At 41.6% G+C, this 25,648-nt stretch overlaps 1 protein-coding gene across 1 annotated transcript in view; it reads left to right on the forward strand.

The window, feature by feature from the left end:
- The window catches only part of AFF3 (ALF transcription elongation factor 3), a 320,158-nt gene that overhangs the window by 258,869 nt on the left and 35,641 nt on the right, over positions 1–25,648 (forward strand). The window contains exons 10-12 of the mRNA XM_085054866.1: positions 11,913–12,078; positions 19,209–20,246; positions 22,143–22,267. Coding sequence (XP_084910992.1) covers positions 11,913–12,078; positions 19,209–20,246; positions 22,143–22,267 — 1,329 coding nt within the window. The remainder of the gene's footprint in view (positions 1–11,912; positions 12,079–19,208; positions 20,247–22,142; positions 22,268–25,648) is intronic.

A 25,648-nucleotide genomic window follows, 5' to 3' on the forward strand; every position in this document is an offset into this window, starting at 1 on the left:
AAGTCCATCAATATTTTTCTTTGTTGCAATCTAAGTCCTTAAGGAAGCTTGCCCCTTTCCTGAGAAAGCATTAGATTATATTGCTTGGGAGTATCAGTCCTAAATATTCCCTTTCAGTTTCCAGCACAGACTGTTGAACAGAGTGCTCTTAGGAATGGGAGATGCCTGCTCTGATTCATTCTTCCAAGGTTTTGTTTTTACTTTGCCCCTGAGGAATTGGCCATTTTTAATGACTTTTATGATTAATAAAACTGTCTGAAGGCCTGCTGGGGTCTTCAAGCTAGTAGTTATCAACAAAGTCATCTAGCTTTCTCCCCTAGTGCCTAAGCTAATGGCAAAGACCCAGCACTTGATCTTTCTCCCCAGGCTGAAGCTTGCCCAGCAGCATTCAGGGTCATGTAGGGGTGGTAAAAAAAATCCCTGAGAGTTACTTTCTTGCTGTACTGACTATGGAAAATCATACTCTCCTGGAAATCTGCATCTCATCTCAGCAAAGCTCTTGTGCAGACTCTCCAACTTTCCCCCAGCTGTTTCCCAGCTGCAGGCAGGTGATGTGATACCCTTTTAAAGAAGCACTGAATGTATATCCTCACAGCTGGGCACTGAACTCCCAGCAGCAACACATGTTGACTCCTACACCTTTAACAGTCTCCACGCTGGATCACACTGCTAAACGCACATTCCTGCTCTGAAGAGGCTCACCACTTGACACAGCACATCCTAGAGCATGCAGGAGCTCGGGCAGGCAGAGGCATGTTTGAGACACTGCAGTAAGACAGGTGCCAGCCAGAAAGGGACTATTGGCCTGCGGGCAGAGAGAGGAAGAACACAGCAAGAGCTTGTTGTGCCACTGGGAGGGGGAAGCAGCACCAACCAGCAATATTTCTCCCTGTCCCTGTGCTCTCTCCCCACTATCATGTGTGCATTTCCTTCCTGTCCCACTGGGAGAGGCAGGGAGAGCAAAAGATGCATTGAAGAATAGGCAAAGGCACTTCTGCATACTTTAGTGAAACTGTAAATTCGTAGAAACCTAAAAAGATGCATAGTGGTTAATGAACAGCAAAACATGTGAGATATGGATTGAAAGGTATATTGGAAGATATATGTTTAACTACATCAGGACACAGCATGGTATAAGACCAATTTTTTTTTTTTTAATTAAAATGTCATACAGATCTAGTGTTTTTCGTAGTAGTTGGTAGCAGATTTCACAGAAATAAAGGATTGATAACATCCTGCAGGAGGTTGCAGCTGTGGAACCACTGAGTCCAGACACACTGGTACCATATTCTAGATAATTAAAGCAAATAAAATTATATTTACTTTGAAATTTATGTCTACGTCCCCTCATCATCTCTGTGTGCATGGCAAATCTCAAGTTTACTTTCTATGGATAACATCTAACAAAATGATGCAAGTCACTTTTGATTTTTCCTTTGAATTGTAAAGGGCAATTTATATAATTTTTTGTAACATTTATATTTGTGCATATCATACTTCATACTTTTTCACAGACCACATTATACCTGAGGAAGACACAGCAAAGGTTATTCATAGATACTGCTCTCTGCTCCAAAATCATTCAAGTATCTGCACACTGTGTTTGCTGGATTACAGTGGGTCAGATCCTGACACCCTCACTAGTCAGACCTGCTGTTCAGGAGCACTTCTGGGTACTCTTATCCAAGCTGTAAAGTACAATATTACTAAACCAGAATATGGCGTCAAGAATCTGGGCAAAATGAGATCAATTTTTTTCCCAGTGGCTGAGACCCCTGAAAACCTAAGGCTGCATCACAGGCAAATATTCAACAGCTGAAAATTCATTTTAAACAATCTTTACTTCCATCTAACATGTCAATAACAGGTAAACAGCATATCCTGGGCAACCCTTTCTAAAAATATATTAAAGTATTTTTGGATGACGATGGAAAACAGGCTATGCCTCCATCAGAAAGGAAAACAGAAGACCCTTTTATAAGTCTTCAAATAATCTCAAACTAATTAGCTTTTAACATCCTCTCTGCTACAATTCTGGGCTTTATTAGCTGTTCTGCTTGCCATTCCTAAGTCTGCCTAATGTCTTCTGTAGAACAACTATGCATTTTTTCCAGGCATTTGTCATTTCTTGAAACATATAAAGGAGAGCACTTGAATTCAAATAACAGACCATCTAAATGCTGCTCTGCATAGGGAGTGATATATGCTGACAAGGACTAGAAGTCAAATTTTCTTTATATGGTTCTTTATGGTGAGGAAACCTACTTAAAACAAGCTCCTTCTCAAGGCAGCATATTGATTAGAGCTGACGGGCCAAAAAGACCTTTGGGAGACAACAGAATATGGCTTGAGTCAAAGAGTAACACTAAAGCTGGCAGCAGCAACATTAAGAGTCAGTAAAACCTGAGAGAGTTTGTCTCATGCTGAAATTTATTGCACCCATTTGGACAGCCATTATGGTAGTTAGTAATTTTATCTGCTCAAGTTCATCTGTATTTGGACTCTCTGAGCTTAGCGAGAGGTCTTGCAAGGCAGAACCATACCCAGGGCTCTGCTGTCTGAGGCAAAAGACTGCTGTGCTGAAGCAAGGTATCTGTGTCTGAAGACTACGAAAGGCTGTTTGTTTTGATGGCCAGCCACAAAATGAGTTATGTTAACAGTAATTCTGAAATAAGGTGATGGTAGGCCAGTGCAGATGAGGATTTTCTAGTCTGCACTGCTGTGGTTTTCTTCCAAGGCTTGATGAAGTTGTCACTCACAAGCAGAAATTGCTGTTCTCTTGGATAGAAGTACACTTATACTTCATGTTTTAGGAAATAAATAAGACAAAAAGAGCAACACCCAGGCTAATATCCAGTGAGACTGTACCAAAAGCTCCTGATGAGACATACTGAGAATGGTGGGTTAATGTCACTCTACAAAATATTTTGCATTGCTCCTTTGCCTAGTTTCTGAAACTACCATGGCTTGTGTTTCGTTTCTTCACTGATGATCTGTTCCAGCACTTAATTACCTTTATTTTTCTAACACTCTTGGCGGGTTGAAGCAAACCAGGCTGCTGGAATCACCTTCAAAATGTCTGTGGAGGATCTGTTCCTGAGACAGGTGGTACTGATTTAATTGAATCTGACAGGGGATCAGCTTTTGATAGTGGTCTAATGAAATAGTGGAGTACTGACTTGGGAGTTGATATAGGTCTTCATATTGGTTACCAACCCCAGTCCTTAAGACAGGTGGAGAGAGGTTACCGAGCCCTGGAAGGAAAATTATGAAGAGATCTAAATCTCCCTTGCTTCCCATACAGTTTACAATACACAAGGTGCTGGGCATACCAAGCACACAGTTTAAGCAGTCATTAGGATCTTAGATTCTTTCTAGTTCATCAAGAGAGGTAGAAATCTCCAGAGGGCACAAACTGGCCTTAACCAGACAACAGATGGATCTCAGATAGAAAGTTCCTAATATGGCCAAAATTACAGGGGGAAAACAAAAAAAAGTTCTGGGGTACATATGAAGGAAAACACACAAAAGCCATTGCCCCTGGTCTCAGGGGGAAATCAAATGCAGTGGTCTATTACTGAATCTTCTCAACAACTTCATCCAGTTCCAATTTATTTCTGGACCACCCTCCCTCCCCCTCAAAAACATCTCTATAGAGATTGCTTCCTGATTTCACAGTGGAGGCAGAAGGGTGCTGTTCATGGACTATTCTCAAAGCTGTTCATCATTCTCCAGACCATTGGTCCAAGGCCATGTTCCAAGGACAATATAGGACACATAGACTATGCCTGTCGTTTCTTCTTTTCAAGTCACTGTACTTTGAGCCATTAAGAGACTAATTAAACTACCAAGGTAAAAAGATCCTATCACTCCTCTTCTGCTAAAGAGTTAACTTTCCTGCACCAGGGATTCTCTCTGCTCATATTCAGCTGATGCAAGGTCAATGACAAACACACCAAGGAAGTCAGAGTTGCTTTATTTTTCTTGTGAGCAGGTCAAATAAAACACTGCTGATGCTCCATTTATCTGGAGCGACAAGCAAACACTTGGCAGCAGTGGAAAGCAGACACTGGAATCTGGCACCAGGCTCCTAGCACAGCTGTCAGCCTGCTGACTAATCACTTCATCCCCACGTTAATGCTGCTCCAGGTCTACTGGACCCTTTCATCTCAGACACCCCAGCACACGCTCCTCTTGATAGACCGATTTATACAGAGGTGTCATTATTAATGGTTACATAGCATTTTATTTTAGGAGGGTTCTTTTTAGTCAAGGTGGGGTTTTTCTAGTGGCTTTCTCTTTCCTTCAAGGTGGAAGCTGTGATTCTGCTGCCTCCAGTATCAACCAGACCTTAAGTAGATGCCCCTTGCCAGACTGAATTTTCTTCAGGGTTTTCTGTTTGTGTGTGTGCATGAGCTTCATAGCTTGTTCTTTAAAAGAGCTTTTCCTATCAATTTGTTTTTGTGTGGTGACTATTCTGACAATTAACCTGCAATTGCACAGTGCACACCTGACTCTCATCTGAGAGATCTGGTTTGCCTTCAGTTTGCATTATCAGATGATACTTGTAGTCTTGTCAGCACAAACTATTTAAAAAGCTCCCAGGGAAAGTGTTAAAATATAGGTGGGGCTTCTGAACTCTGCTCTTGGCAGCTGTGCTTTATTAGCTGTGCTGTGCAAAGGTGGTGCAGCTAAGGTAATGCAGTGCTTTCACAGAGGCATTATATATTGTGACAAGCCGAACAACCTCCAGGACTCTCACTCATCATGACTCCTATTTCATACCTCATCCATTACAGGAATGAGGTATGAAAACATTTCTGTGTTTCCTAAAGATATTAACAGACTCCTGGGAAATTGTTTACCTGGAGAAAGGGAAGTGTTGGGCCACATTTTTTTTGCATTCAGACTGAAACAGCAGGCCATGGCAGGGCTCGCTGTCTTTTCTTGTTAGTGAATGATAGGTTTTTGCAATTGGTAACTGGAAAGAATTCAGCCAGTTAATTAGTTTAATGCTTATAGTTACCAAAAGTACAAAACCATGAATTTGTATCACTTCCATACTGACTTCAGAAAAAGGATATCCAAGTGTTTTTTAAAGAATAATGAAGGACATCTCCTAACAGATTGAAGGTAGAAAGTTCAGTCACACCCATGTGTGGGCTGGTGGCTGGAGCCCCAAAAGGGTAATTTGATTTGGTCATTCAGACAAATATGGCAGACCTAAAACTAGAGCAGAGCCTTTTTATCACAGAAGCATAGAATCATAGAAAGGCTTGGGTTGGAACAAACCCCAAAGATCAGGGGAGTTGGAATGAGTTGATCTCTGAGGTGCCTTCCAACCCAAGCCTTTCTATGACTCCATGATTGTACTCATCTTTGAATGTTAAGTACACAACCAGCCTTTGCACTGGTATTTTCAACCATGGTGGTATCTGGCTGTTGTCTGTGCATGTTCTAGAGTTTATGGTATCATTTCACTTTTCTCAGCATGATTCTGTCCCAAAACAAACGGACAAGTCCACATTCATTCTGTAGGCTATCCTTATGGTGCTATTTCTTGGCATTCTACAGCTGCCTCAGAAAATATCCCCATATGTTCTGTCACAATAGTGGGATGGCCTGATCTGCAAGTCCAGTTAATTCCCATGGTAAGCATGCTTCAGAGGTCTTTGCTGTAAGAGAATTTGAAAATTACACAGGGACAGCAGCAAGAATTGGGCATTTTCATGGCTTCTGTGATTCATTCACAATTACTGAGACAGGAATTCCCTACTGTGTGCATGGGAGACATGCAATATCTTCAGTGCCAGGAAGCAGAGATATTTATACAGATCTTGGCACAATGTTCTCAGTCTGTGCTTTGAGGAAGCACCATGTGGAATTTGCTTCTTGCAACAAAGGGATAAAGAGTTTTCCATAGAAGACCTTCGATGGGTTTTAGGGAAACCTCTGAGGGAAGAAGGAAGTGGTGTTTCGGATACTTCAATCTGGAATCAAAATATAAGCCCTGCCAACAGAGCTCCTTTAAACCATAGAATATGTTTTCATCACTGAATTTGAAATATTGTTTCAGAGTCTTGGTCAGATTTACTGTTGTATTTAAATCACTGTAGCCTAATTGGAGTCAATGGAGCTATGACAGTTTTTACCAGCTAAGGGACTGGTGTCTGTTTCAGAGTATTGTTTTCCCACAAGTGGCCTTGGTCTTCTAGACAGTGATCAATTTTTTTCTGGGTATCCCAAAATCATTCAGCCTTTCTTAGGATTTTCTCAAATGTTTGTGACATATGAATTTGGATCACGTTCTCTCTGCTTACCTCTCAACATAGACAGTGTGATCCCTAACAGTGTGCCTTGTTTATTCAAATAAGCTCTTCTCACTAGTTGTTGCATTCCTCTCTCCTCTGGGAAGTCACAACTACTTAACAGTTGCACAGTAGAGTGAGATTTAGTAGAAAAATAGTTTAGATGATCACAGCTGTGCAGATGACACTGGGTAAGTAGTGTCCCATCTCCAGACACAAAAATAAATACAGCAGATAGTGTCTGATAGTGTTAGTGACCTGATAAGAAAGCTTTGGATACAATCCTTGCAAAGTGAAATCACAAAGACCAACTGGACTCTAAAATATGAAGCATTTCCTCCCTGCTCGGCACTGGTGAGGCCACACCTCAAGTACTGTATTCAGTTTTGGGCACCTCACTACAAGGAGGACATTGAGGTGCTGGAGCATGTCCAGAGAAGGACAACTGAGCTGGTGAAAGTTCTGGAACAGAAGTCCCATGAGGAGCAGCTGAGGAAACTGGGCTTGTTTACAATGAAGAAGAGAAGGCTCAGAGTAAACCTTACTGCTCACTACAACTCCCTTAAAGGAGATTGAGGTGAGGTGGCTGTCAGCTTTTTTTCCAGGCAACCAGTGATAGGACAAGAGGAAATGGCCTCAAGTTTTGTCAAGAGATGTTCAGGTTGGATATTAGGAAAAATCCTTCACTGATAGAGTGGTAAAGGGAAGTGGTGGAGTCACTATACCTAAAGTGTTCAAAAAATGAATAGACACCTCTGTGATATGGTTTAGTGGGCCTGGCAGTATTTGGTCAAAGGTTGGACTTGATGATGGTCTTTTCCAACCTTAATGATTCTGTGATTCTGTGAGCATTTGTGTAGCCTTTCTTGTGGCTGGAAAAGTATTCAGAGGCTCACTCTGATATGTTCCTTTGGCTGAGTCATTTCTCCAAGGCCTGATTTTCCCTTGTGTTGCATTCTTGATAATCATTCATGCCCAGGTAAAGTAGGTATAAAGCGCCTTCATATTGTAACACAACGAAGAGCTGTCATCACAAGTTCTTCAGCATCACACAGATTTTTCTCTTTTGAATGTATTTACATTGTCACTGAATACTCGTAGTTTGGTAAAGAGCTGCATCAGTTTTACTTGTACATTTATCCATACTGCACGTCTTTGGGACTGAATTTCTGCAATGCAGCATATGCCTAGCCTGGGAGCTTCTTGTGTCCAGAGCTGAATGCCATGATTTATTACCATGGGAAGTAGTGCAGCTGTAAGCAGAAGCTTAACAAGAAGCATAGAGTGGGACTCAGATCCAGCATGATTAACCTGAAAAGGTCTCCTGAGGGCCACCAAAGTAATCTCATTTGGGAATCTTTCTCCGCTGACTGAATAGCAAACTCTTGCACCTTCCTGCATAATTGTTCAAACCACCTTGGTGCCGTTCAAAGGCTGGCCTTGGCCATGCAGCCTGATTGGGCTAATAACTGGTCCCACACAAATAACCTCTCGACCTTGCCCAAGGGTTGTAATGTCTCCACCTTTCAACTTGGATCACAGGTTAGTTTGAGTGGGGAGTTTGAGTTTAACCTCCGCAAATCACTCGGTTTCTGAATCTGAACATATGAGAAAAATTGAGACTACAAGGTATCTAGCAGTTCCTCTAAGAAATGTCAGTTTTTCACTAGCCAGTGCAGGAAATCAGGTTGCTGGAGACTTGGATGGCATGTAGGTGCCCAGGTCCCCTGCAGCAGGAGGATGGGTACACTTAATAACCAGTACACTTCAGATAGTGTACTAGTTATTAAATGGTCTTATTACTGAACTTCTGGCAAATTTACAAGGTATTTACTCTCTCTCTTAAGTCAGAGAATGCATGTTCTGATGAAGAGCTTTAAAGAAAAGTGGTTCTCACCCAAATTGTTGTTTAATTCCTTAAAATAAAAATATAAATTCTATGATGGGGTAATTAATTCTGGGGCATAAACCAGTAGCAAAATATGCATGAATGTTATGTGCCACAGCCATTAAAATGTAAATCAGTCCAACTGCATGATCTTGCTTACATCCTTCAGAAAGAGCAGTCAAAAATAAAAGTCATCAATTAAAAAAAAAATAAAAAGGGGTTTTTTTTAATAAGAATGCATGAAGAAAGATGAACTTTTATTACCCTGGTCACTATAATATAATAAGGATCCTTATAAGAATATACTATATTTCAAAATTGAAAAAGTAGAAGGGGGACAGGAGACTTCAGCAGTATCAGCATAAATGGGAAAATATTGTAATGTTTAATTTTTCTAGTATATTGGCTACCATTAGAGCAGCAAACATAGATTTCCAGATGTTTGTGAAGAGTCCAACAGTTATATTTTATATCTATGGCTGTAGTAACAATTTCTATTCAGCAGCCTAGAAAAACATTTCATGTCACAACAGGAAAGAAATATTACCATGGATTTTTTCCCCCTCATCCCCTATATAGCAATTTCTGAATACTTCAGTCAGTGCCAAATAAAAATGATGGTTTAAAAATTAAAACCACAGTCACTAAGGGCAGGACATGCAGATGTTTTGTGATGCTGAAGAACTTTTCAGTCACAATGCTGTTGTGGAGAGGACTGGAAATCCATCAGATTTAGACACTGTCAAAAGCATTCCCTAAGCTACACTGTCAGAAAAGGCAGTAAACTTTTCATATTCTTTCCATATTCTCTTAAGGAAAAAAAAAAAAAAGCAAAACCACAAAACCTATTCATGATGGCTTGTATTTCAAAACCTATTCATAATGGCTCTCACTATTTTATTAGCAAAGGATTAACTGCAATCTGTTAATATAAATGTGCAACTTAAATCTAGAGTTCACTGGTCAACCTGTGCAAGTGGAAAGCTGCGTTGTCCTGAAGCTGTGTACAAAATATCAATTTTCCTTCTCCCAGAAGGAAAATTTTTTACAAGCTTATCAGCTGTTTCTGCTTCTGTCACCTCTGTGCCTTAATGAAGTTATACAAATGGCTGCCTGAAAAGCTTGTCTTTACCACACCTACATGGCTAGACAAAATAACAAGTTTTTAAAGGCACTCGTCAAAACTGGCAGGTTTAATGCCTTTGCATGAAGACAGACCTCTTGCCACCCAAAAGTTGGCAAACACATCTGTGACCACACGTGTAGCACTGAGCCATCCTGACAGAGCACAAGCTTTTATTGCCTCCTCTCTCTCTACTGTCCAGTAGTTACAATGATAGAAATAAAGGACAAAAATATAAATGGATGTCAGCTCCTCCCTTTCCTGTTTATTTTACTTGTTTTTAATCCGTAAGGTGAGATCACAGGTGATACTTTCTTCACTGCCTGGCCCCGCTGTGCTTTGAAGGGTGCAGAAAGCTCTCCAACAGTGTCATAATTCCCCAAGCAACCAGAAACTCTGGAGCAAGAAAGTCATGGGCAGCTGTGCCACTTCCTAGCAAAAGGCAGCAGGGATGCTGCAAGTAAAGGCAATGTGGTGGGAGTACAGGCTTGTGCAAGACAGGTGGTCCAGAGGGAAAAGGCTGGCATATGTTAGAGGAGGCAGGGAGAGGGCCAGAAAGTGTGCAGCCATGGGGAATTGTGGAGTTGAAAACACATCTCTGATGGCCTGGCCTCTTTTCAAAGCCCCAGAAATTGCCTGTCATACGTGGCTTGTGTAAGGTGTCAGGTATCAGTTTTCCGTAATGAAAAGCACCATTAGCATGTAAAGACAATTCATTAGGTGCAACATAGCAGAACTGTAATTAATTATTAGATATTATTTCTCACAAAATGCATCTCCAAGATCACATTGCATTAGCCACAGTATTGGACTTATGGAGCATAAACAAGGGTAATGATAAACACCAGTGAATGGAGTTGGGAAGAGATGGTTATCAGGGTACCAGTGTGTTTCATGTGGGGTTTATTTAATAGTCTCATTAATGATCTGGAAAAGGAAGTGAATAACCATTTAATTAAGTTTGCATTTGATACTAAATTAGAAGTTGCTGCAGACACCTCTGAGGGCAGAGAAATAAATCAAAAGGAGCTAGAAGCTTGTAAGGTAAAAGAAGAAAATAAGATCTGGTATGAAGAAAAAAGCAAGCTAATCTCTCTGGAAGCAAATAATCATGTAGCTATCAGTAGAGGAATTCTGAAGAAAGCAGTGTTGAAAGAGAGGTAGGGGTGTTAATGGACTATACATTTCCTCACATCTCAGATATATGTTTACAGAAGCAAGGCATCAAGGAGCAGGAAGGTAATAGGCCTTCATTGTAGGGCTGTAGTGAGAAGCCATCCATAATGCTGCACTCTGTTTTGGGCACCCTGTTATCAGAGAGATATAGACAAATCGGAATGAGTTCAGAAAAGAGCCATAAAAATGATCCCATATCCCTGGAGATAATGACTTATGAAGAAAGATCAGAAGAAGTAAATGTGTAAGGCCTTGTCTGAAAGATGACTGAAGCAGGGCAGGAAAACCATCTACAAAAATGTGAGAGCAAAAAGGGAGGAAGATAATTTATCATAGTAACTATTAGTAATATGATGAAATAATAAGTAACAACTATAAATTTTAAAAGGGCAACTTCAGGTTGAATGCAGGGAGAAATTTCTGACAGTGGAATTTGGGTTACTTTGCAGAGAAGTTTCCCAGGGGTAAAAGTAAAAGCTGCATTCAAGTCATTTAAAATCAAATTGGACAACTCACTAGAAAATGCACCCTGCTATAGGGAACAATATTCCTTTGCCTGGGGAATAAGCTGGATGACTTAATATGATATTTCACACTCAAGTCTTTATGACTGTGATATTTTTAATATGCGTGGTCAACTATTTCAGGAAAATACACATTTCTTCTGCTGTCAGGCCTGATAATACAAACACTTGCATGCAAACATAACTTTAAGGAAGGCAGGTAGCTCTGCTGACAGCTCTGCACTGCTGACATGCAAAAACACAAACCTGAGCTCTTCAAGTTTTTGCAGGCTGAGTCTTAGATCTTGGATTGTCAATATCGAGATGGTATACACAGGTAACCACATCATTTATGGGTAGGTGAAGAAGGGTGCAAAATAGAAGATGGGGGTTGGAAGCTCCAGTGATGATGTATTATTATTGTTATTTTTATGGTTACTGCTATTACTACTTATGAACGGTAGTGTGGGGTACAACTCCGTCTCTTAATTGTTCACCTTTATCGTCTCCTGCTATCACCTCTGGTCTGAGTGTTCATTAGACAGCACAAAACTGCTTTCTGTACTGCTTTTTAACACTTAACATTTTTAATATGTTCTAAAATGTCTGTAGAATGGGAAAAGAGACAAGCTGAAATGAAAACTTGACTCTCCCTCAGAAGAAAAAGATGACAAAGGCTGTGGATTTAAATGGATATGAGAGTAACCCAATATTTTCCCCCCAGTTATAGCAATGTAATGTTGAACTCACTTCATAATTCATCAGCAGCAGAGACAAGCTCACAGGCTTTGAGATAGGTATGCTCCCTATAACAGCATGGTTCTTATATGTGGCGATTTTTTGTTTATGTTCCTGTTTTCTTCTCTTCCCTCCTCTGTCCCTGCACCCCAATGGGCTGTGTGTGGGGCTGGCAGCCTGGTGGTGCCGCAGTCCAATGCCCGAGCCTCAGGACTCTCCAGCAAGGGGTCAAGCAGCAGCAGCTCCAGTGAATCGGAGACCAGCTCAGAGTCTGACTCAGAGAGCGAAAGCAGCTCCAGCGAGAGTGACGGCAGCAAGCCCTCACATTACTCCAGCCCAGAGGTAAGGGCTTCTGCTCTTTATGATTTAGGGTGCCACTCCATTACTACACCCACTCACACCTTTTCTCAGCCAAGACAACACAAGGAGGCTGTGAGGAGATGTAGGAAAAAAAATGGGAGAGAAAGGCCCAAGGATCCTCCTCCTGGCATGCTGTGAAATATTAAGTGGCAGGGGATCCTGGGGCAGATTAAAGCATTTGAAACAAAAATGAAGAAACAAATAACCCTGTTACACTTTCCTCAAATTGGAGATGAGTGGAGCACCTTGCAAGGCTCATAGCTTGCTTGAAGTTTTATCCAACTCTGCCTCCATAGCAATGGCTTGCTTAGTGTGTAAGTCCTGATGTGGGCTCCCAGCATTGCAAGGGAACTAAAGGCTTCTCTACATAGGGAAGCTATTATAAAATCAGTTTGAGGGTGGATTTTTAAAAGAAACCAGTTGTTCACTTATGCACTTCCCCTGCCTCACTCTCTGAGTGAATTATTCTCTGCTACTGCTGCCTTTATGTAATTTCTTTCAATTCACCTCCAAAATGGACTAAACTGAATTACTCATGGTGCAAAACACTGAGCCCAAACTAGTCATCTGGAAAGCTAGCACTGAAAATTTTCACAAGTAGACAAGCCCTAGCCAAACTACAATTAAGTTGCCAGTGCTGTGACACCTTCTGCTTTCACCTCTGCAGAAAGCTCAACAGATACAACAAAGATGCTTTCTCTGCTCTGCTTTTCTACCAGGATTGACATTTTTACATGTTTTTGGTCAATACACACATTTGGAATTAAACTATGAACTCCACAGCCACATCACACACATTAATGTATGTAAAAATATTCACAAATCTAGCAGCAGGATTGTAAACACACATGAAATACAGTCAGTGTATTTTCCTACTCCACATAAACCATCCAATCCCTAGAATCCTCCCCCCAAAACTATGTCTCACCTATTCTCTCACCCTGAAAAAAAATTATACTGAAAAAACAGCAAACCTTTCCTCATATTTTCCTCGGTTATTTGGAGCCATGTTTCCAACTGAGCAAAATGCAGCACTCACAGAAATATCCTTCATATATTTTTCTCAGGTTCTATCACTCTTTTTCCTTATTTAGCACTTATCTTCTGTCTTTCTTTCACAGTACTTTCAGACCCATTTCCAATTAACTTTCCTCTCATTTTGTCCCCTTCCTACATTTCTCTCTTCTTTCCAGTCTCTCTTGTTGCTCTCCCTGCAGTACCCCATGTCTTATTTCCCATTCTGAGCTTTCTCATCTGACCCATTAAGACCTTGTTTTCTGTCTGCTTAATTCCCTGCTGGAACTAGTGCAGAGATCTCATGCTCAGTCTCTCCTCTTCCCGTGGGATCTCAAAAGGTGGAAGAAAAGGGGGAAAGAGAAGAAAAAAGGGGAAGGAAATATGAGATGAACAGACAAGCACAGGAAGGGAGTAGTGGTTACTATCTAGGTAGATACCCATGCTGCTTGGACCCAAGAGCAGCAGTTCCTTGGGGAATGCAGGAAGCTAATTAACTGAGGCAGGTCATGGATTTCATAAAGTCCAGCAGAGAACTAAGTCGTGGAAACATGGAGGAAGTGCCTATTCTTAAGTATTTTATACATATCCTCTCAAGATCTGTGGAACTACTTTGGTACAGAGCCTGAGTTGTCAGTGATCATTGTCACGAAACAGCTGCCCCACTCCAACAGATTGCTTGTCTCTTTGCATTATATTTATGTGGTTTGCCTTCTAGGACATGCTGTATGAAACATGCATACGCAAAAATGTAAATTACTCAAAAATGTGATGGCTGCAATGATTTTCATAGGCAGTTTTCATCCCTTGATGGGATATGGGAGATAGCACACACAGATAGGGTCAGGGTGTCCTAGGGAAGTAGGATACCTGTGTTTTTCCCAAGGATGAATGTTTTCCCAGGCCTATCATATGACTGATGGCACCAGTTCAAACATGCTCAAGGGATGTCTCTGACTGGAAGTCCTTTTAGTTTTGCATAAATGCTTTAACTTACATTTATTCACCCAGTGAAGCCATCTTTCTAAAGTATATGCTAGTTTCTTACCCAGTAAATGAAAAGAGATAGGTCCTTGGAAGCTCCCTGAAGGGAAATCATGCCCAGCTAAATTTAAGTAGCCGACTCAATTCCAGATCTAGTCTTAAAATTAATTTAATGTATTGGTTAAGACAAAAGAAGTAAATACATCTTTGCTTTTGATTTAGCATTATTTGGTACATTCAGGTGCAATAAACTTGAGTACTCCAGCACAATGCTGGGCAGGAACTCCGTATTTACAGGCTGGGAGGAACTTAATCTAGAAATGTGCAAACCATTATGATGCCTTCATTCTTCTCCCCCCCCCCCATCTGAAATATTATATGCATATACTCAAAAGATTTTTATTTCTAGGACAGTGTATCTTCTGCAAATGAGGTTATATAACAAGACAAGTGCTGTTTCGTTTCTTCTGTAATTTTTTCCTCATCTCATTTTGAGATTTTCAAGTTGTTCTCAGGTGCCTAAATGCAGTTGCCTAGAGTGTAAAAGCAGCTCATTGTAAAGCATACATATAAAGTAGATTAGATGAACTGCACCCTAAAAGTGTCTGTTTCTTTCCATTGACTATTTAGAGCCAGTAGTGACTAGCTCAGCTGTCTACACTTTATGTCTGCAGTAAACTAAGAATAATGGCTGAGCTAGAAGAGGAGACAACATTCAGACTGGTTTCAGTGATGTGGACAAATTAAGGTGCCTCAGACATTAATGGGAGTAGTTAAAGTTTTGTGGACTGCCAAACCTAAAATTATGAACAAGGAACTGAGACTTCTATCTCCTGTTTCTTTGCTGAAGTCATGAATTCTTTGAATGACCTTAATTAATGTCATAAATGGGGAATCTGGAAAGCAGTGATGCCTTATCCTTTTCCAGATGGTAGAAAAAAATTGTGTGTCAAGTCTATAGAGCAAGCTACATTTCTAAAACTAAGAATTTGGTTTGTTTGTGCTTTCTTCCATTGACTTATCCTGTGGAACTTTAATAAAGCTGGCTTTGGTTAGACAACCATGAATTCCTAATATGAGGGAGGACAAAAGTGGGGAATGGGCAGGAAGGAAGCAGAGAAGCCATTGCAGAAGCTTTCACATGGGACAAAGGATCAATGGCTACTCACGAGTAACCAGTCCTGAAGAGAAGGATGCCCCTTTCTGAGCCCCACCAGCCCCATGGTAGATGCAACAGCCTTTACAGCCTCTGCTGTTGTGACTAGTTCACAACCATTAGTCTCTTCCTTCTTTTTAAGGAGTCACATATAGAAAAGAAAAGGGGACTTTACCACTAGACCAACTGTAGATGCTATCTTTACCTTTGCAAATAGGATTCACCAGTTTTGGCTGTCCTGTGGACTACTGTTAGCAAAGACTGCAAATTACACTCTCCCCTCCCTCCAGAAAACCCTTTGTGGCAAGACCTACCTCTTACAATAAATGTATGCTGTGCCTAACACATAGGAATGCCCAGTTCTAATTTATTAAAGCACTAGCAGCAGTGTTAATGGTAGCAATAAAGTAATAATAATCATCATCATCTTCTTCATCATCATTGCCATCTATACCTTAAACAGAATGAGAAAGCACCACATTTGTATGGGGGTTGCCCTGAGTGAAATATTTGATAGCAGGGCAGCACAAGCAAGTTACCACAAGGGTAAATTAGTGCATGGATTTACCATAAGCAGAGTAGCCTTCAGGGAGGGTGGACAGCTCAGTCCTACCACACAGTGGGCTAAGTCCACGCACGTTATAGGCTCTTACATCTCTCAGTCAAAGTGGTGTCATACTTCAAGTTCACCACATATTAGCCACACCTTAGGCCCCTCTTTGTAGTAACAAGCATAGAGTGACCCCATTACACTGGCATTGTTCAACAGCCCTTTACCCTAGAAAGTGTTTCTGGATAATGTTTTGATAAAAGTTTCTTTTTGGATTCATGCCATTCGTGCCTCTGGTTGCACTTGCAGCCTTGAAGAGATCTGAGATATATAGACATGCTGTGTGGGAGTCATCCCACCTAAATTTGCACACTTCTGTAGATACCTACATCTGCTCATCACCTCAGCCTCCCCTTTAGAGTCTGTGGAGAGGAAAAGACATTTTTAGAGCCCAGCTCATCTGGCCTATTTCAGATGTCTATTTCAAGAGGGAATTTTTCACACCCTAGAAGAGTAGTCCACTGACTGGAGAAGGAACTTGTTGACTAGCTAAGATATAGGTGTCTATGTTGTACAGATGAATCCACCTACAATATTTAAGGAAATGTATCACATCCTCCTGTTCCTCCATGAAGCCTGGCACATGTGTATGTCTGCGGTACATTGATCCCAGAAACTATCTTTGTTCTCTTAAGTTTCCTGGTTTGAGTTTTCATGCCAAACCTATATTTAATTGCAAGTCAGCTGATCACAGACTGTTGTTCCTATTACTGGTGCCCATCTGGACAGCACTGGCTTTACTCCAACTGAAGACTTACTTCCCAGTTCTCTAAAAGGTCCTAGAGGCAGCATATTTCCATGACACCAAAACCAATGGACAGAGAGCATTCTGGTATCAGAATACTCTGGATATATATTCAAGTATATTTCCATCCTTAAATGCTGCTGAAAAACCCAATTCAAGCAAACCAATTCTTCTTCCATAGAATGGCGTATGGACTGGAAATCAGGCATGTAAAATGGACAGGCAAAAACTTTCAAGTGAATTTTCCCAATCCCCTTTTTTACCAGTCCCGCTATTCATTCTTGGCTGTCACGATTCTGTTCTCTTGCAAGGTACCTTCTCTTTTTTAATGTTATCTCAAAGTACAGTAATTTTCAGTTACAACAATCAATTGAATAAATTACTTCCAAAAATGAACTGGCATCACTCATGTTCACTGACAATCTCAAATATTCCAAAACGGTATCAGGGCCCAAAATTAGTGAGAAAAGTTTTAAAATTCTGATTTTTTTAAATTTGGATTCTTTTAATTTACCTGATGGGCTGCAGACATTTTACTTTTATCAGATGCATCTTAAAGGATTTTTTTTAGCAGACAGATCTTAGGGTTTTTTCCAGCAGCCACAAGGATTTGAATTTCCATTTAAATAAACCTGAAAAGTGCACCTGAAACTCCTGACAAAACCAGTAAAGCTGGTACCACTGTTGATCCATTAAACTTCGTAGTTGGTGAATAGGTTGGTAGGACTCTAGTTATTATGCCTAAATAGCAGACATACCATTCCAGGAAAGTACTGCACTGCCAAGTTAGGACACTGTTGCACTTAATCACTTTTTTCTGCTAGTTGAATATGATCCTTTTAAATCTGTGAGCCACCATTTTCAAGAATTACAAGATACATCAAGAGGAGAACAGAATGTAACAGATGAATTGGAAGTTTTTTTGAACTTTCAAGCAGCACTCACTCTGACCTAAAATTATGGGCAAAGGTGTATTTTTCCCCATGTGATTCTGATGTATCTCCTTTTCTGAAATACACCTGAACAGTGGAAAGACTTCCATGTATACTGAACCTTTTATTATATATCTTATAAATTCAGTATGTGCGCAATGAATGGCACTAAACAAATCTATCTGTGTTTTCAACAGCAATAAAAAAAAATCTGTTCATTTTTAGATAAAGAGTTAAGGGTTGTGAAAATACAGCTTCATCCAAGAGAAATATTGACCATCCATTTTCAAGATTTACAGCCCAGGAAAGAAATTCCTCATGTAAGATATTAGGGAGTATGCTTTAAAAAACATAAATGTAAGGCAGTCCTGCAAACTTCCTATAGGTTTGGGTTAGCTCAGTAATGAGTAAATTAGATGCTTTTGCTAGAAGGAATATTTTTATCATATGAATTCCAATGTCTAATTTTTTTGCTTATTTTGGGAGCTTTTGCTCCATGTAGGGTGAATATAACCCTCATTGGGTGATTCTGGAGGCGCCCTTGGCTGTACAGGAAACCTGTGTTGCCCTCAGGCATCTACTTTAAATAAAAGAAGTAAGATATTCTTTTAAGTTAGAGACTGTGGATATTCTCTCTTGAGCAAACTTTCTTCCAGAGCACTGATGGTTTTCATGTTCAACTCATTACACAGTTTTTGATTATTCATATGCAATAGCCTAGTGAATCAGATTTTGGTTCCATCTGAGGAAATTAGGAAATGTTTCTCTTTGGCTTTTGTAGGGCTAGGTTATGGCTAGCCATCTACTCCATCATCTGTTTGTTTGGGGGGGGTTGCTTTCCTCTTCATTTTGTTACATTCAAATTACTGATTGCAAGAAGCGCTAGAAAAAAGTCACACATTGTTCTGAAATAACATTGTCTGAGCTGTGGTTACATTTGAAATCATGATTATCCCACTTCTTTCCTGTCCAAACACCATTATGTTTTAGATGCACTCTTATAACTTGATAGTGTTGTGACAGAAATTAAAAGAGAAACTAACAGCCACACAATACTCACAAAATGAACCCTTGACAGCACCACCACACAACAAATGCTTGTGGATTATAATGTCAATACCAGGAGATTACATGAAGCGCCTGGTTAGCCCTCCAACTCCCCACCACATGCCACTTTGTATGCTCTTTAAATGTTTTCTGTATTTACTGCAAAGGCACAGGACACAAAATGCACATCCCTAGCTTTCCTGATAGCTATCCCTCCCCTAACCTCGGCTGTACCGCTGCCTTGTTTCCCTCCCTTCAAATCGTCATTGCATTTTTTTTTCTATTTGTAAATTCGGAGGTGTTTCCCAGTAAAGCCAATGGCAGGCTGTACTTGTGTTGTGAATCACCCTTGGAAATGATGAATCACAGAAGCCGTTCTCCTTCCCAACTCCAAACCCCATTCGGATACCAAAACCATCCTCGTTTGCAAGGCATGAGCCCTGCTCTGCCACGCAGGGCCAGTGCCAAGGGGTTGCCATAGGTTGGGGCCATAGGTGTCCTCTTGGACCAGAGGAAGGTCTCTGTGGTGCCCGCAGGGATACGGCATTTCGGTGTCCCGAGGGCGGCGGGGTGGGGGCACCAGGGTCTCGGCACTAAGCTCCTTGCCGTCTGTTTCCCTTTCAGCCTGAGCCGCCCTCGTCCAACAAGTGGCAACTGGACAAGTGGCTGAATAAAGTTACCCCTCACAAAGCACCCATCCTAACCCATCACGATGGCCCGGCGCTGGACGCACACCCCTACTACGGCCGCGTGAAGGTAGAGCGGCAGGAAGGAGAGAAGACCCCGGCTGAGGGCCCGGCCGAGCACCGCAGCGGGGAGAGCCGCACCGGCACCGCCGCCGCCGCCGCTGCCGGGGAAGGACCGCGGCCCAGGACCGCCAACAAAGCGCCGGGCAGCAAGGGCAGCCGGCAAAAGTCACCCCTCGCTGCCGACGGCGGGCCGCCGAGGCGGGCAGCAGGGAAGAAGGCACCGCGGCGAGCCGAGAGGAACTCCGCCGGAGACGCGCCCCCCTGCCCCAGCGCAGAGGAGCTCCCCCGGAGCCACGGCTTCCCTGACAGCGCCGCTGCCGAGGCGCCCAGGGCCCGGCCCGCCGGCGGCGGCTGCAGAGCGGGGCACCGCAGGGAGCCCCGCTCGGCTGCAGCTGGGGAGAAGCGTCGGGCTCGAGGGCCGAGCAAAACGGCGCCCAAATCCAAGGAGTTCATCGAGACCGAGTCTTCATCCTCATCATCCTCCTCTGACTCAGGCTCTGAGTCGGAGCGGGAGGAGCGCCCGCTGCCCAAGGCGCCAGCGGCAGCCGGGCCTGAGCCGCGTGCCAAGGACGCGGGGACCGGCACCGCCAGCAAACCCCACGGCGGCGGCAGTGCCTTTGGCTCTATTAATGCCAGGACTAGTAGTGAAATAGCAAAGGAGCTGGAGGAACAGTTTTACACCCTGGTTCCTTTCGGTAGGAATGAGCTCCTGTCTCCTCTGAAAGACAGTGATGAGGTAAAGTCGCTGTGGGTCAACATTGACTTGGCTCTTTTGTCCAGGATTCCAGAGCGTTTGCCCGAAGAACCGCTGGCCATGAGCGCCGGAGCAAACCAGGTGGCCAGCCTCCCGCAGGGTAGTAGTGCTGAACCCCCCGCAGAGAAGGGTTTACCGAAATCTAGAAGGAAACGCAAGGTGAGCTGCTGGGGAACCGATCAGAGGGGGGAGGGAAGCCTCCAGCAAGTGGGAGGCAAACACCGCTCGCGCCCGCATCCAGTGCCCGATGGCAGCGTCTTCTCCAGGCTGGCATTTCAGAGATGGGATTTGGTCCTGCTTTCCACGTAGGGACTGGTCAAACCCCAGGGGAGATGCCATCCCAGGAGGTGATGAAACTCCTGGCTGCGAGGGATCACAGCCCCTTGGAGACAGCGTTGACTGCTGGCATGTGCGTTTGCGTGCCTTAGCGAAGACACTGCCTTTATAGTAGCATAATTTTCTCTCCTGAGGCTTCTCTCAAAGCCTGAGCATTTGGAAATGATGCTCAGGTCAGCAAAGGGACAACTGTCTGCTGTCTTGTCATGGTCTACACAGTATCACTGCGTGTGTGGTAAAAGAAAAGGCAGCATCTTTTTTCCCTTCAGTTTGTCAGCAAGAGGCAAGCCCTTCAGTCCCAGGAAGGAGCCCTGGCTTTGTGAGGGATGCATTCGTAGAGAGCTGGGGCCTGACTGGTTTTGGATCCTGGCTCACTCACGCCCTGGTGACCCCTTTTTCCCCTGGGGCTACAGAAGTAGGAGTAGGACCATAGTCCATTAGCTGCTTCCTCCTCAGCAGCACTGTCACAGCAGTCGGGTGGGCACAGCCCTGTGCTCACATCCACCCTTCTGCCCTGCCTCTCCCACTCAATTTCTGGTGCTGAGGAGAAAGTGCCCTCCACTCCATGGCCAAAGCTGTCCACCAAGCAAGCTTTATGGTCTGTTTGTACTGATCTGACCCCAAAAGTCATTCTGAACTGGAATCACCATCTGCTCAATTTCTGGGCAGTTTTTCTGTGCAGCCTGTCATCTGTTGCCCTCTAAGCTACTGTATGTGTGCAGATGGATCTGTGTATTTTTGAGGACCAGTTACCTAAGCAGTCTTTCATATTGTTTTATCTATCTTCATTTTTTCATTCTTTTTTCAGTATCTGAAGGGTAGAAAACCTGGTTCAAGTGGGAAATGGTGGAAACCAAGTTTTACATTGTACCCCTTTCTTTCTGCCTCTTTACATTTTATTTTTTAAGACATGGACCATTCATCTCTGATCCATGTTAGATATATACTCAAAGAAAGTATCATCATTTGTAACAAAATGACAGGAAATACCAGCCCCTGTGATGCCTATATAACTTGGGTCCAAGTTACAAGATGCTTATATGGCTTGAGTTGTAAGATACCTATATAACCTGGATCATAGCTTTCCATACAGTGTAATAGCTAATATATGGTTAACTAGTTGCTTAGTGCTTGAATAGACAAAAAACTCACCAGGTGGATAGTCTCAAAAATAGACGAGTATAGCTATATTGGGAAGCAACAGGATGTGCTAATGAGAAATTGGCAAATATAAAGCCAATTAGCCACAAAATGAAGAATTTAGACCAAGTAGAACCAGAAAAACCAAAGAACACCATAACTGTGCATGCTCCGAAGATGAAGTTGAAAAGTTCAGAGGTGAGGAAGACCTTGAGCCTTCATTGAAGAAGACCCCCAAGACCACCCAAATTGGAGAAGCACAAGCACAGTTATAGAACTGTTAAATATCTATTATGCTAATTAATTCCATACCCATATACAGTAATGCTGTAATGATGATAATATTGACTAATACTTACCTAAAAATAAACCACAGCACTTAACAGAGGTGGGTGAGTTATGTGGAAAGATCCCCCTCACCTCCAGCACTGTAATAAACAAATACCTGCTCTATAGACATCAGTCTATGGGGTTTTATTTCTAGCCTGTCCTTGTTGGGCATCACTAGACTTGTTGAAATACTTTTGGATCTGTAGTAAATCCAAACTGTAAAAGATTATTACTTTTCTCTTCACTCAGTGTGAAAACGAGGAAGAGTGCAGAGACATCAAGAAGACTCACTTAGAGAGAGAGAGTTCTTCCCGATTAGCTGCCTCTGCCCAAAATGTCTCAACATCAAATCACTGCAATATGAATGAAAATAGGTAAGCATTTTCCTTCTTAGTTACCACTGAGTCATACAACTAGTTGCAGTTTAATGCCAGGTGCTATTTTTTCCTTTAGTATGGTTTATTTTTTAATTATCACATTTTATGTTGAAAAATTACCCACTGCATTCTCTGTTCTTCTGGTTTAATGATCATATTAGTAGCTCCTGACACATTCATGTACTTGCATTTCTGTCCTATTGCACAAAGAAGTTGTGAGCTCAAGTGTGAGGTTCATGGAACAAGTAATTGTAGCTAGAGCAGTGTGATTGTCCAAGATGTATTCCCAAACACTGTGCTGTAGGCACCAATTCACATATACTACCATCCTATAGCCCTTTCTTTATTTATAGTGTTACAAGTTTCAAGTTTTTAAGTTTGACTGTATAAATAGAATTAGGTATCAGCTCTGTGGAAAAGATTGAAAAAAAAATTCATAACAATGCCTGCAATACTCAGTTCCAGAATATATTTGACATCCAATATTTTTGAGATTACAAGCATTCCATTCTGTGCAATTAGTAAATATTCTAGGACAAGGAACTTAGACTTTTTAAAAAGTGAGACTTTCAAAGGATATGGGGCATGAAACAAAAGATGAGTATTTAGCATTTGCTGGCATGGTTTATGCACACAGAGCCCTATCAATGTCAGAGGAACACACTTGAGTTTCTCTGGGGGCTTCCAGTAGTCAAACATAGACATGCGTCTTTTCAGAGTTCAGCTGCATGCTGCTTGGTACATGCTGGTCATCAGGTTTTGGGGTTTTTTTAATTATTTTTCTAGTAGTATCAGGGTACTTCTTGCTGTGAAATTGCTATAAAATAAGAGAATATTTATATTTATTGTAGTAGGCTTTCCTATTGTATCTATTGTGGTAGGCTTTACTCATCTTTGATAAGATTGAGCAATTCTTGTCATTAATACTGAAAAAAACCATGGTGAAAACTGATATATATAGTATTTATTCAAAAATATGCATTCAATTTCTTTGTCCTGACATGTCACATACGTTTCATGAAGTGAAACAATCCACAGAACACCCTTTATTGTGGGTAGCTGCATGCAGACATGCCGTTCCTGTTACAGCAATGTCATATGTTTTACGTTGCTTTAATTGCCAGAGAGTAGTATGGCTGTCGTGGCTTGCTGTGTCACAGGGTTAATTCTGTGCTTCCTGGAAGCAAGACAATAATTTGTGTTTTTCTTGACATAATATTCAGTACTTCTGGTAGCAACTGTGTATTAGAGAAACAAAGAATGTCTGAAATGTACATTTGCCTCCTAATTCTTTCCTGGTTTGCTCTGCTTCCAAGATGTTTCTGTGGTTTGTGCTAGTGTAGGACATGATATCAAATGCTGATATTCTCACAGCCAAGGAAGAGGTTCTGAGGCTGTAGCTAAGTCAGCAGTGCAGATAACAGGACCTCCTGGTCCTCTTGCAACCAGCAGCTGCTCATGCTGGCACATCCCCTCTCCAGTTGTACTACCACAGATGCCTCTGAGGGTCTTCTGTAAACATACTCAAGAAACTTGTTTGATACCAAAACTCCTTTTTCCTTTTTCTTTTTCTGTTTCTTTTTTTTTCCTCTTTCTCTTCCTCGTCCTCTTCCTTCTTCTTTTTTTCCTCTTTTTTCTTCTTTCCTTTTTTTTCCTTTTCTTCTTTTTTTTTCTTGTCTTCTTTTTTTTTCTTTTTTTTTTTTTTTGCCAGAGTAGTATTATTTATCTCCCAGTAGAGCTACCCAGCGTTTTGTCAGCACAGCTGAGGGCTGGTAGCAATGAGAGGAGCAAAACCACCTTCAGTCATGAGCATTTTCTATTGTGGAATTACAGTCTGAGATACAGACTAAGTAAGGTCCTGTTTGACAAGAAAGGCTGCAAGCTGACAGATACCCCAAATATCTTGCACCTATGTCAGATGCTACAGTCTGCCCATTCCCAGCAGATGACAGCTCTGAGATTGTCTGCAGCTCTGCTGTAAGTTGTCCTGCATGGCTTCTCAGTATAAGATGTGCTGCTGCAGTTTGCTCACAGTACATTTAGGTGGGCCCTACTCAATGTCGAAACGCCATGTAGGAAGTGTGCAGCACGAGTAGAAATTTCAGCCACTGCTCACAAGCTCTGGGCCAAGCTTTTGAGGGTTGGGTACATTTCCAAAGAGCTGTGGCTTCCCTTGGATGCTTCAGGCCCACACTTTGACAGTGATGTATAAACATGTGTACCCATATACATTATGTTTGAAAAGAGGAAAAGAAAACAGGTCAGCCTGCACATTCAACATAGTGCTAAAGATCTTATTTTCTCAGGGGGAGAAGAAGGGCATAGTTGTCTATCTTACACACTCTGAGTCTTGCTTTTGTAAACAATGTAGGTCATTAAAGCAAAACAGTTGACACAGTGTTTTAAAGGTACTATGCCATATGAAACAGTAAAGGTTCTGAATTATGATTCATGGCTTCTTTTACAGCTACTTTTTAAAGACTTGCCAGATAAATGGACAAATGTATGATAAGAGCACATTTAATTAGCTCCGTTCCCTGAAATTATGTGCAGAAATGAAGTATAGTTTTTACTGTATTCTTTTTTGTGATTCCATTAAGTGTATATTGTCTGATACAGTAACTATAAAGAAGTGAGAATTGTCCATAAAAAGTAATAGGCTGAATAAAGGGGAATGTGACAGAGAAAGGTATAGTGTTAAAATTGTCTTTCTGACCTTAATCGCAGTTTTAGTCTTAATGCCAACTGTCTTCTTAAAAAAACTTGCATTTTTTATGTGTTGCTTTAAGATTTTCAGCTAAATATTTTCTTCAAATTAGTGCGTCTGAAGTTTGTTTCTGGGCTTATTTATATGCTCTGTCTGACCTCTTATCCAAAACTTCTCCCAAATAAATGAAAGCTGAAAATACTGTCAGTGTTACAGCTTTCTGCTTTAAAAGACAGAGCAGCTCACATTTCTCTGTGTCTACTGTTTGCAGATGTTTCCTTTTGTCTGCACTATCAGCCTATCTTTCTTTGTCTTCAAAATCTGTATTAGATTAGTATAAACATTGCTACCAAAGGCTGGGCATTGAGCACAAAGACAAACCAGTCATCTTTAAACACATTTCCTGTTTTAGTTCACATATGGTTTTATTGCCACGGCTTATAAATTGTCACCTGTAATGGTGAAATAGGGCTCCATAACCTGAACTTACACTTCAGAGCCTAATCTTCATCTCCAGCTATCCCTTAAGAAATGGTGAGCAAGTAGCCATTCATCTCTGTATTTTTTTTTCAAGTACTCTGATACAGACTTTATATTAACTCCAGAATGACAATTTGCCTTGAAGGGAAAGAGAAGAAACATGATACAAATTTGTAAATGAACTCTTGGTC

The sequence above is a fragment of the Lichenostomus cassidix genome, chromosome 1 (assembly GCF_008360975.1).
Source record: "Lichenostomus cassidix isolate B80296 chromosome 1, HeHo_3.0, whole genome shotgun sequence".
Taxonomy (NCBI): domain Eukaryota; kingdom Metazoa; phylum Chordata; class Aves; order Passeriformes; family Meliphagidae; genus Lichenostomus; species Lichenostomus cassidix.